At 42.9% G+C, this 13135-nt stretch overlaps 1 protein-coding gene across 1 annotated transcript in view; it reads right to left on the bottom strand.

Annotated features, from left to right (window-relative positions):
• Positions 1–655: 655 nt before the first annotated feature.
• The window catches only part of SCARA5 (scavenger receptor class A member 5), a 426171-nt gene continuing 413691 nt past the window's right edge, over positions 656–13135 (bottom strand). The window contains exon 9 of the mRNA XM_033939637.1: positions 656–1122. Within this exon, the coding sequence (XP_033795528.1) occupies positions 986–1122 (137 nt within the window). The 3' untranslated portion in view covers positions 656–985. The remainder of the gene's footprint in view (positions 1123–13135) is intronic.

Here is a 13135-nt window from a genome sequence, read left to right as displayed (position 1 = left end):
AAAACTACCTGTATTTGGTATTGGCCCAAAGTAAACAGTTTGCGAGCTCTTTTGGTACTCAATGCTTCACACACATTAGTAAATCTTAGACCCTTGGTCTTCATTCCCAGTCCTTGAGGTCAGTCAACAGTCAAGTTTCCAGTTTAATGCTAATTAATATGTAAGAGAGAGATTTGCATAAATGGGAGTAGCAGGCATGCGAACAGCTCTCTCATGCACATTCCATAGGAATATCTTGAAAATGACCTTGAGGACTGGAAGTGAAAACCAGGGCCTTAAATACCCTGTTTCCCCAAAAATAAGACCTATCCCATGATGTAAGCCCTACCCAAAAAATAAGCCCTAGTTAAGATTAACCCCCCCCACCCCAAATGTCCCCGACACTTCCTGACTCCATCTTTGACATTAGTGCTGCCTGATTTGCTGAAAAAAACACTCATCAATTTAGCAACCCACACCCCTGCTGCTTTAGGAAGCCTCGGAGCAGAGGTATGTCAGTCTCACAGTGGGAGCTTGGTGGGGTTCTGCTGCACAGGGGGATGGCAAGGAGGGAGGGATAGAAAGATGCTGCACAAAGTGATGGGTGAAAGGGGAGGAATGATGCTGCACGTGGGGGGGGGGGGAAGGAGAAAGGAAAGAGGAAGAATTGGGGTGGAGGAGAGGAAGGGAGAAATGATTGTTGTACATGAAAACAATAAGACATCCCCGAAAGTAAGCCCTAGTGCATTTTTTGGACCCAAAATTAATATGACACTGTCTTATTTTCAGGGAAACACATTATTTAAAGACAAGAAGCCTGAAGAGGCTATACAACAAGTTGGAGGTTGATGGGTGGAGGAATGCTAGCCTGTTGTAGATAAACGGTGACCAGATTGATGATGTAGGCTTCATGATTCATTGAGTACTCGAGTAAGTGTAGTCTCAGAAGTGCAACAAGGCTGTTCTCATTACTGGAAAATGGTGCTGCATTGCTCTTAAGTGATGCTTATTGCCTTATGCAGGTTACTCCAGCGTCCTCAGCATGACCACAATTAGTCTTCCCCCAATTCGAGAAGCTGCACTCAAAAATAGTGTTCTCTGTCCCTTTGCAGGCAACATCATCCATCCAGATACGCCCCATACCTGTGGAAACATTTGAACATGGTCAATTGGAGGACTTCGATATACTCTTTGTTAACATCTTGACTACCTAGTAGCAAGTTAACTCCCTTTAACAGGCAGCAATAAATTGGCTGTTTGAAAATCACACAAGTCCTCTTTCAGCAGCACTTCAGGCACAGGATATATAAGATAGGGATAGGTAGATGCTACACATATTTCTTACAGAGTAAAAAATAGAGAACAGAAATCCCACGTAAAATCAAGCAAAAGAACAAGTGGGGAGTAGGATAGACCACGTCAACCTGGGGGTAGACAATCTTTATTGGTATAAATCAATTCACAATAATAATGCACATAAATTCACATTAAAATTCACATTAAAAAAGTCGAAATAAAGGAAAGTCCTGGTTTGAAATGATGTTAACAATGACCCTTCCAAAAAATGATCATTCCAAACCAGGACTTTCCTTTATTTCGACTTTTTTAATGTGAATTTTAATGAGAATTTATGTGCATTATTATTGTGAATTGATTTTACCAATAAAGATTGTCTACCCCCTCCCTACTTGTTCTTCTTTTACACATATTCCTTTATCCATACCAACAGGAGAAAGACATTCATGAATGAGATCTTTTGGGATCTAGCCAGGTATTTGTGACCTGGGTTGGCCACTGATGGAAACAGGATACTGGACTTAAAGGATCTTTGGTCTGTCCCAGTATGGCAACTCCTATGTTCTTACGACCAGGGCTGGTGCAAGAGTATTGAGTTAATTTTTACATTATGACTCCCATCCTTCATTTCATTCAAGGCTCCTAGGCAACTCCCTGAGAGTCTGATAAACTAAGCTATCATGAACACCTTAATGCTACACTTTCCAGAACAATCTTGTAATAGAATTGCCACCATAGGCATGCATCTTTATAAAAAGCTAGTAGAAATATTGCAAAAATAGCACCTAAACTGAGATGGATGACGTTTATACCTGCTTGGAAACAGGCCTAAATGGTAGTACCTAAAATATGCATGTAAACTGCAACTCCCCACCCCCTATTAACCATCCAAACTCCTCCCCTGAACATGCCTACTCTGTAATCATCTACCAAACTAATATGACTCACTTCAGGTTATCAATAAGTGACCTAAATTTGCTCAGAACAACTTGTACAATCCAATGGGAATTCTGATTCCACTTCCTCAAAACGAGTCAGCGGTGTTGGGATTCTTCATCATTCCCCTTAACTGGAAAGTACTCGATATATTTTTTTAATAAAATTTTTCCTCATTTTCTTATTTCCTTATTTTATAAAAAAATATATTGAGTACTTTCCAGTTAAGGGGAATGATGAAGAATCCCAACACCGCTGACTCGTTTTGAGGAAGTGGAATCAGAATTCCCATTGGATTGTCCAAGTTGTTCTGAGCAAAGCTGCTACTCTGTAATCACACACAAACATGCTCCTAATTGCATCGCACATACTTTTACACGAGGTAATTTTATAAAAGGCTTTGTAAGCATGTAAATCAGTGTCTTGCATACAAACTTGGTTTTAAAAATTACCTCTGAAAACAATTAATGGAACACAGTAAAATTGAGAGTCTTGTACATAAATGGGCATGCTAAATAGTGTGATATACTCTCTTTTACATGCTGCTTTGGGAGGCTGGATACTGCTAAAAATGTAATACACTTCTCCCTCCGCATTCGCGGTTTCGATTATTCACGGTTTTTAGCTTGCTGGCTCTTCCCCCCCCCCCCCCAATTACATCAGCTTGCATAGAGAAATCACTGATTCCCAGCGTTTACAGAGAAAATTGCTGATTCCCAGCACTTTCTTCACTGTATTTTGCCTCTTCTTCAGGAACAGGCCAGGTCTCCCACCCTGTTATTCGCGGTTTCACCATATTCACAATGGTTTTTAATAGAAAACAGCGAATAACGTACAAGAACATAAGAATTGCTGCTGCTGGGTCTGACCACTGATTCATCATGCCCAGCAGTCCGCTCACGCGGCGGCCCCCAGGTCAAAGACCAAGTGCTCTAAAATGAGTCCAGCCTCACCTGTGTACGTCCCAGTTCAGCAGGAACTTGTCCAGCTTAGTCTTGAAACCCTGGAGGGTGTTTTCCCCTACAACAGACTCCGGAAGAGAATTCCAGCTCTCCATCACTCTCTGGGTGAAGAAGAACTTCCTTACATTTGTACTGAATCTATCCCCTTTCAACTTTAGACAGATTCAAGAGCAAGCTAAAATTCTTTCTTTTTAAAGATGCATGCGACAACTAATAAAATTAAATTTGGTCTACAAACCTGAAATTTGGATTAGATCAGGCGCTTCAATTGTACCCTTGCTTTTAAACTCTCTGATGCGTACTGCTCTCCTCTTCCCTATTGTTTTTTCCTTACACGTCTTCTTTACTATTTTTAAATTTGTATTTCCTTCCCATCTCATTCTTTCTGTATCTCGTTTGTCGTGTCAGTCACATTTCTATAGTTTGTTTCCCTTCGATTACTGTAATTTAATATTTTGTATTTCGCTTAGAATTTGGAATAAGCGATTAATCAAATACTTAATAAACTTGGAAACTTCCCTCTCGTTCTCCCTACCTTGGAGAGTGTGAACAGCCTATCTTTATCTACTAAGCCTATTCCCTTTATTATCTTGAATGTTTCGATCATGTCCCCTCTGTCTCCTCTTTTCAAGGGAGAAGAGGCCCAGTTTCTCCAATCTCTCACTGTATGGCAACTTCTCCAGCCCCTTAACCATTTTAGCCGCTCTTCTCTGGACCCTTTCGAGTAGTACCGTGTCCTTCTTCATATACGGCGACCAGTGTTGGACGCAGTACTCCAGGTGAGGGCGCACCATGGCCCGGTACAGCGGCATGACAACCTTCTCCGATCTGTTTGTGATCCCCTTCTTATTTATGGTTTTTCTGTATTCTCGGGTCTGTTAAACCCCTATTACAGTGAATACAGAGGGAGAAGTGTACCTGCCTTTGAACACTCTGTGTCTGGACCCTCTCACAAACCTCAGGCTAGGTGGCCTGAAGTTCATGGGTAATTTGAAACCAGACCTTCATTCTGTGCTATTTAAGACATGTCATCTATTAACCCCTGACACAGTTGTTAATACCCTTCGGAGCCTGAATAACCAGTGATGTAGCAAGGGTGAGAGGCACCCGGAGCGGTGGTGCCCCCTCACCCCCTCTTTCCCCAATCCCCCCTGCTGCACGCACGCCCCCTTCCCTTTCCACGCACCTCTAATTGTTCACCGCCGTGAGCAACAAGAACTTCAACATGCTCCTCGTGACCTCATCCTCTCTACTGTTGATGTCACTTCCTATGCGCAGCACCCAGAAGTGACATCAGCGGGAGAGACGATGCAGTCGCGAGGAACACATTAAAGTTGTTCGTGGCGGTGAACAACTAGAGGTACGGGGGAAGGGAAAGGGGGCATGCGTGCTGTGAGGGAAGGAGTGGGAAGAGGCGGGGCAGAGAGGAAGAGGGCTACCGGCGCCCCCACCAACATGACACCTGGGGCGGACCGCCCTCAACTCATCCCCTTACTACACCACTGCGAATAACTAAGATGCGTCATTTGTGAAGCAGAGACGCCAGCACGTTCACATGCACGGTTTGCAGCATGTCTTGAGTTTGTTATTGTCCCCTGAAGAAGGCGACGTCATTTATCTTTGAACAAGATCTTAATTCTGTTATGAGATTATTCTTTAAAAAGTCTGGAATACTTTTCTGTGGTCAGTGTCTATGGTTATATCATGATTTAACTAGAGTAACTCAGGAAAGGAGAAAATTGTGTTTGGGAATGAGAGAAGAGACAAGGAGGCTAGGTGCTACATTTTTGATAGCCTATCCATGCAAATGTGTGATTAAGTTTATGGGTTTAAAATATGTGTTCTTCACATCAGATCATCTACGATCTTTTTTAGATCTCAAGGGTTTATCTAGTGGTGGGAGTGTAGCTCAAAGGAATAATGCTGGGTTGTAGCGTTTAAGTCTTTTCTTTGTACTTTACTGCAATGTTACTCCCTGTAATTTCTTTATTTCTTTCTTCCTCTTAATTGAAGTCTAAGGAAGAGTTAAGTTTCATAATAATTCTTATTTTAAATGTTATAATGCTTTATGATGTTCATTTTGTTGGAACATGACTCTGTATTTCTATAGCAAGTAGTTTATACTTGTAAAGTATGCTAAATTCAATAAAAATAAAATAAAAAAAAGAAGGCGACGTTGTCGCCGATACTTGGATCCTAGTCGGGACTTTGTGTGTTTTTATGTGATTATCATGTACTAAGTGCACAGTAATATTAATTTTCTTGGTAGAGGCATGTCAGAGGCATAAAATGGGCATGGAAGCTGACATTACTTCTGCGCTAACTGGTTAGTGTGCCTATAACATGTGAGCCCACAGAGCAGTGACCCTCAAACTTTCTCAAGCCACGGCACACTAGAGGTAGCGGCCGCGGCTCGAGGCACCTGGAAGTGCGCGGATTTCGCCGTGATGACATCATGCGTATGCGTGACATCATCAAGTCGATGTCCGCGTGTATGTGAAGGCCCTCCAGGCGGGACCTTAGACGTCAGTGGGGGGTGGCAGATGGGAAGAGGGCCAGAGAGAAGAATAATTGCTGACACCCACTGACTGCCTACAGGACGTGCCTCTCACCACGAAAGGCACTGTAGGCAGTCAGCTGGTGCCGGCGCCTCTCCTCTTCCCCAGTATACCATTGGCACACCTGAAATCTCAGAAGGCACACAGTTTGAGCTACACTGCCATAGAGGCTGATTCTATAAAGGGCACCAAAGTTAGGCACCTAACTTAATTGGCAAAATACTCTTACCAGCATAAGAACATAAGCTGTGCCTCTGCTGGGTCAGACCAGAGGTCCATCATGCCCAGCAGTCTGCTCACGTGGCGGCCCATACAGGTCCAGGACCTGTACAGGAATCCTCTATCTATACCCTTCTATCCCCTTTTCCTTCAGGAAATCAACTAGTCCAGTGGTTTCCAAACCTGTTCTGGGGGACCCCCAGCCAGTCAGGTTTTCAAGATATCCCTAATGAATATGCATGAGAGAGATTTGCATATAATGGAAGTGACAGGTATGCAAATCTCTCTCATGCATATTCATTAGGGATATCTTGAAAACCTGACTGGCTGGGGGTCCCCCAGGACAGGTTTGGGAACCACTGATCTAATCCCTTCTTGAACCCCAATACCGTACTCTGTCCTCTCACACCCTCTGGAAGGGCATTCCAGGTGTCCACCACGCTCTGGGTAAAGAAGAACTTCCTAGCATTGGTTCTGAATCTGTCCCCTCTTAATTTTTCCAAATGCCCTCTCATTCTTGTAGTTTTCGAAAGTTTGAAGAATCTGTCCCTCTCCACTTTCTCCATGCCCTTCATGATCTTGTAAGTCTCTATCATGTCCCCTCTAAGTCTCTGCTTCTCCAGGGAAAAGAGCCCCAGTTTCTCTAATCTTTCAGCATATGAAAGGTTTTCCATACCTTTTATCAATCGTGTCGCTCTTTTCTGAACCCTCTCGAGTGTCACCATATCCTTCTTAAGGTACAATAATTGGTTAAAAAAAAAAATCTTTGTTAGCTGATAGGCACTTATCCAGTTCTATAAAAGATAGCCGCCTATTGCATGATGCTTAGCAGTGCCTAACATCTAAGTGAGCGTTACTATGGGCAAAGTATGACTTAGGTGCCACTAAGTGTTATTCTCCAAAAACTTAGGCACCTGAAATGTAGGCCTTTAAAACCCTTGCCTACATTTCAGGCGTCTAAGTTTTTATATAGGCACCACTAACAGTAATTTTGTAAATGGTCACCTAAGCATGATTGATACGCTGCCAGTGCCATTTTTCTAGGTGCCGGTTGATTTAGGCGCCGTTTATAGAATCAGCCCCTGAGTGTCCTGGAGAAAATATTTCTTCACTCAACATGGAATTAAACTCTGGAATACATTGCCAGAGAATGTGGTAAAATCAGTTACCTTAGCAGGGTTTAAAAAGGGTTTGGACAAGTTCCTAAAAAGAATCCATATGTCATTATTAAGATGGACATGGGAAATCCCACTGCTTATTCCTGGGATAAGCAGCATAACATCTGTTGTACTCTTTTGGGATCTTGCCATGAACTGTTGATCCGGATTGGCCACTACTGGAAACAGGATACTGGACTTGATGGACCATTGGTCTGTTTCAGTATGTCAATGCTTATACTCCTAAATAGGAGATGGAAAGTGCTCCCATTTTTTTTTTTTTTAAATGGTTGCACATCAATGCTAACATTAGCACATGGCCAGAACTTCAAGTAATCAAAAAATGCTTATTTTACAGGCTGCACTAGAAATGGACTTCACACGCCTGCTTAAGAGTGTGCTAGAAGTGAATCTTAAAAAGCTTGAAAACACATTGAAAATTGTAGGTTAAAGTGCAAGTGCAAACACTAAAAAACATATGAGAAGTGCCATAAATTGTGTCTGTCAGTAAATAGTTCATAAATGTAAAAAACAGTTCATGTGAAAATATCTAATGGTAAAGTAAAAATCTAGATAGAATAAGTTAATAAAATTCATTAAATTGATAATAGACTTTTTGAGAATCAAAAGTAGTTCATTCCCTTAAAAGTTCATATTCTCTGTAGCAGTTCATGAAATGAGAAATAAATTTCATCGAAGACTGCATGCAAACACTAGACTATAATACTTAGCTCAGTTGTTGTAAAAAGTGTATATAAGCTGTAGAAATCTCCACTCGACAGAGCTCCGTTTCGTCACCTTCTCCTGGAGCGGGGATTACCGAAAAGTATTAATCATAAGGGCGACAGGCCACTAGTAAAGCCGTCAGCCGCATCAACCGAAGCATGTAGAAATCAAATCAAACTGTCACGTCGGGAAAAGCCAAAATCATAATGGTGCCTCAGGAGTTTTAAAACGCTAAGAAAGCCCAGCGGGGACCGCACCCACGTATTGACGGACTGACGTCAATCTGAACGTAGGACGTCAGAAGTGGCAAAGTGATCCATGGCAGTGTTAGGGAAAAACGTAGAAAAAATATAAAAGAATATATAAATAAGTGTGGGAATGAAATGTAAAAGGATTTAAATACTAAAATATTTATCGACATTTTCATTGAGTCCCATAGGAGGAAATGATTTCAATTGAAAAATCCAATAGTTCTCTCGTTTGAGTAAATAGGGTATTCCTGTCACCATTAAAGCTAGTATGAATTTGTTCCAAAATACACCATTGGAGTTGAGAAAAATCATGTTGGTAGGTAGCATTGTGAGAGACCATAGGAGCCATTAATTTTCTGGTTTTCAGACAACTTCGATGTTCAATTAGTCTTACTCTCACACTAGGAGTAGTGCACCCCCCCTCTCCCCCCCGTGCGTTATTGCAAAGGCTCATATTGATGTCTATTATTGATAAGGGGTTTATTTAACCTCTAGTTTGTTTATTTCTTTTTCTCCAGCAGAATTGAAGCGTTCGCCAATTTTTTCTTGGCTTGCAATACACTGAACAGTAAATCAGATACCCTTAAGTATTTTCCCTTTGTTCCAGCAGGCTCCCAATTTAGCTGTGGTGCCTGGGACAATGGAGGGTTAAGTGATTTGCCTAGGGTCACAGGGAGCAGGCTGGGATTGAGCTTGCAACTTCAGGCTGCTAAGGCAGCAACTCTCACCACTAGGCTACCTCCTGCCTAGTCCCCCAGTCAGTCCAAGCTGGAGAACTGAGAGCTGCTGCTGCTGAGGAGTAGCTGAGCTTTTCAGTCAGATGAACTAAGCTCACCAGCCCTGCAATCTAAAATGACTCAGCCTTGGATATACAAATAAGGTCAGCATACTTATAAATTCGTTTTAAAAGTTACTTTGTTCTGAAAAGACAGTTTTACAAATTAGAAATGTTACATTGGTTGATTATTTCAAATCTTTTTTAGGCATGTTTTATTGGGATGTGCATTAGTTAGCAAGCATTTGGTCTTTTAAGGTGCCTTAAACACATGGGAATAGTTTAAGGAAGGGTGAACAGGTACTGCCTCCTCAAACACTGCAGAATGGAGAGCCTCCTTCTCCCTCCCCTTCCTCATGGTCCAACTTCTCACCCTCTTTCTCCCCTCCCTGCCTGTCCAACTTCACCTTGTCCTTCCCTCATACCTCCCATTGTTTCATGGCTCCATCTTATTTACCGTTTAATGTATTTGATATACTACAAATGTTAACACAAAAAAGTTCAATCAAAGCAATTTACAATATAAAAACAAGGGAGACATTTCTGAAACCAATAAACACAGACAAAATAATAATAATAAACAACCCAAAAACAAACAAACCCTGCTGCTGTCAGTTGAAGCTCTAAAAAGAAATGAAAAAGCAACCAATGCAATATTTCAGAGAGAAGCAGGTGTGGCGGAGAGAGGGATACATGTTATGGTTTGGAAATTGCTAGTGTTTGGTAGCTGATTAGGGAGAAGGTGGGTTTATGGGAGTTTTAAGACTGGTGATGTATTAGTTTTATATTTGGGGAAGTTTGTCTTTTATTCACTTTCAATATCTTGAAATAAATATACAGCAAGAAAGCAAACTGGTGCAGAGCCTTGTACTCAAGTGCAATATAAGCTTCTGCTGGTCCTACTTTTATGGAATCAGGATGCATGTGTCAAAGAGAGTGGGACCAGCAGAATCTTACAGAGTAATTGAGCATAATATTCCACGCCAGTTGCTTTTTCATTCATTGTTAATACTGATGCTGGTAGCAGCAGGAAGGAGCCATATAATGATGGGAGGTTTGAGAGGAAGGAACAAGGGGGGGGGGAGATACTGGATGTGAAGAGAGGTGACAGAGAAGGGGAGATGCTGGACCACATGGATGGAGAAGGCTAGGAAAGATGCCAGACTATGAGGGGGGGGGGGGTAGGGGGAAGGAGATTCTGAACATGGTAGAAGAGTGAATAGGGAGACAGAAGGGAGATGCTAGACTGGAGGGAGGGGGAGAGGACTAAGGCAAGGAGACTGATATTGGCAAATGATAGGGTGGGAGGAGGAGGCTGACTGCTGGAGGTTGAAGTTGGGAGAAGGGTGCTGATGCTGGGGCTGGAAGATAAGTGGGGAAAAGAGGGCTATTTTGTGAGAAAGATCTAATGTTGGAGCTGTGACAAATGGGCTGATTTTTGGGAGCCAGGTCTGATGCTGGGGCTGGGGGCTAACAGAGGTACAAGAGAACTAATGTTGGTTAATGCTGGGGCTAGAGGTTAAGTTGAGAGAAGTGAGATGATTTTGGGAGAAAGATCTGATGCTAGAGCTAGGATAAGGAGGCTGAATGGCAATTATTGGGGTTGGGAGAAGAGGGGCTGATGCTGGCAGATGCTAGACTAGAGGTTCAGTTGAGAAGGTCTAATGATTGGACTGGGGGAGAGGGAATATGTTAAAAGCAGAGCAATGGGAGAACAGGGTTGATAGGGGAGTGAGAAAGAAGAGGAGAAACACGGGAGAGGTGACAGCAGCAGAAGATGATGATGGAGCTTAGAAGGATGGATTCTGGGGTCAAGAAGGAGGTAGGAGGGTAGGAGAAAAGATGCAAAATGTGGGTGAGAGACAAGAGGAACAGATGCTGGGGAAAAGGGAGAATAAGGCAGAGGGCTTTGAAGAGGGTGACAGTCAAAGGAAGGGAACAGGTCTTTGAAGAAAGTAAAAGAGGGTGGAAATGCAAGAAAGAAGGGGAATAGGATCCTGGGTATGGTGGTAAGATGTAAGAAAAGGGTATGGAGGTGAAATGGGGATCAGTAACAGAAATGGAGGGGAGAAAGGAATAAAATTTAGCTTACCATACCATACCAACTCTTGTATCCCGCAAATGTCAGCTAGGAATCATTGCGGCTTACACAATATTAGAACTGCTACAGAGACATAGATATTACATAGAAATTGCATGGAAGATATCATGCAGGGGACTGCATGGGAATGGGTCAATTATTAATTATATGTGTCACACTTTAATTATATATGTTGTGCTTTGTCTAGAATTTTTTTTTTGTTCAATATTTTTATTGTTTTAGAATAGCTCTGTCTACATAAGAACATAAGTATTGCCCCTTTCGGGTCAGACCAGAGGTCCATCGTGCCCGGCAGTCCGCTCACGCGGCAGCCCCTCAGGTCCATGACCTGATAGTGCTCATAACCTAAAACTCTCTTACCCTTTTCGCTTAATGTCCTGTAAAGTAACCCTCTATCTGTACCCTGCAATCCCCTTTGCTTCCAGGAAGTCATCCAGTCCCTTTTTGAACCCCAGTATTGTACTCTGTCCTATCACCTCACTTGGAAGTGCGTTCCAGGTGTCCACCACCCTCTGAGTGAAGAAGAACTTCCTTGCATTCGTTTTGAATCTGTCCCCTATTTTGCAGATCATAAATACTTGAAATAACATGAATAAAATATTTTTTTCCATTTCCCTCATCTGCCTTTTTATCAACCGATAGCAAATTTCCTTCCTTTTTTCCCTCTCCAGTCTTCAGTCTCCTCCTTTTTCTCTTTAGCTATTTATCAGCTTTAAATTTACAATTTTTACTTCTAAAAGTAAATAAAAAGGCAGATAAGAAAAATGAAGGAGAACAGATGTAGGAGGGAGCGGATACGAGTTGCTGCCGGCAAACAACTGAAGGGCTTAAAAGATGGAGTTGGGGGATGAAATTGAAAAATGCTGGAATGTCTGCAGGGGAGGGGAGGGGAGGCAGAGATGGCAGAAGTCTTCAGCTGGTGAACTTGGGTAGTCCTACCAACCAACCACATCAGAGATGCACTACTGCTGGGTGGGCCAGAGCCCAAAGTACGTGGGCCTATATCTACCGGGGCTACGTTACTGATTCAGATAAATTGTGGCTCTGATCATCTCATTCACATGTTCAGCACTGACCACTGTATGGAGAGTAGCACTGAATATATGGATATTTTCTGACTACTGGTATCCAATATGGAGCTGGTAAAATCCCTCCTGCCCGTATTCGAGGGATGGGGTGTGGGTGTCGGGGTGCGCCATGGGCAGGAGGTCGTGGGATCCCTCCTGCCCATATTCACAGGAGGGGGGGGGGGTTCGGGGGTGCCATCTTCGGCAGGAGGGCTTGGGATCCCTTCTGCCGGTTTGGGGTTTGTCGGGGGGGGGGGGGGGGGCTGGGATCGTGATCATTGAGGTGGGGGGTGGGCCAGTTACAGGATTCTGTAACTGGCATTGTTTTTTGACAGACGCCGGTTACAGAATCCTGCTTTTAGGTGAAGGACTGGTCCCTCCTTTGCCTAATAGGTCTGGGTTTAGGCGTTTGGGATTTCGGCAGTCTTTTGGTCAGGAATGTGGTGTACGGATAGACATAGTGGCAATCTGGGCCAGTAGATTGCTGAACGTGCAGGTAGGCCGTTCTCAAAAAACCCTGAATTTGGACTGTTTTTGAGAATGGACATTTCCCTGCTGCCAACTTCAGCGTCTACTGACTTAGGCCAAAAGGGGACTTAGATGGTTTTTTTTATTATACCCCTCTACGGTTTCAGATGAAATTGCATCTTAAGCTCAAAAGATATGCAAAATAAGTTAAATGGCTATGAGCCTGTTCAGTGCTAAATGGGCATTTTCAGCCAGCGAAAATGCCTGGTTAGCACCCAAGCCGAAACTAGCTATTATGGGGGTGTTCCGGGGTGGGGGTGGTGGAGTTGGCAGTTAGCCATTTAAGATAACCACATAAATAGGACCACATAAAACACAGTTCTATCTTTATTCAGTTCTTCATTGTCAGATAAGTGTCAAATATTGCACTTACTTGGCTTCCCCCCCCTTTTTTTATTAAGCTATGATAGAGGTTTCTACTGTAGCCCTGAGTGCTAAATGCTCCGACACTGCTCTGATGTTCATAGAATTCCTATGAGCGTTGGAGCATTTAGTGCCCCGGGCCGCAGTAGAAACCTCTATGCGGCTTAGTAAAAGAGGGCCTATGTTTTCACCAGCTCTGTATACTCGGAAGTTTAAT

The sequence above is a fragment of the Geotrypetes seraphini genome, chromosome 3, assembly GCF_902459505.1.
Source record: "Geotrypetes seraphini chromosome 3, aGeoSer1.1, whole genome shotgun sequence".
Taxonomy (NCBI): Eukaryota; Metazoa; Chordata; class Amphibia; order Gymnophiona; family Dermophiidae; genus Geotrypetes; species Geotrypetes seraphini.
The sequence above is the reverse complement of the archived record's forward strand: the minus strand, read 5'-3'. Positions and strand labels throughout refer to the sequence as shown.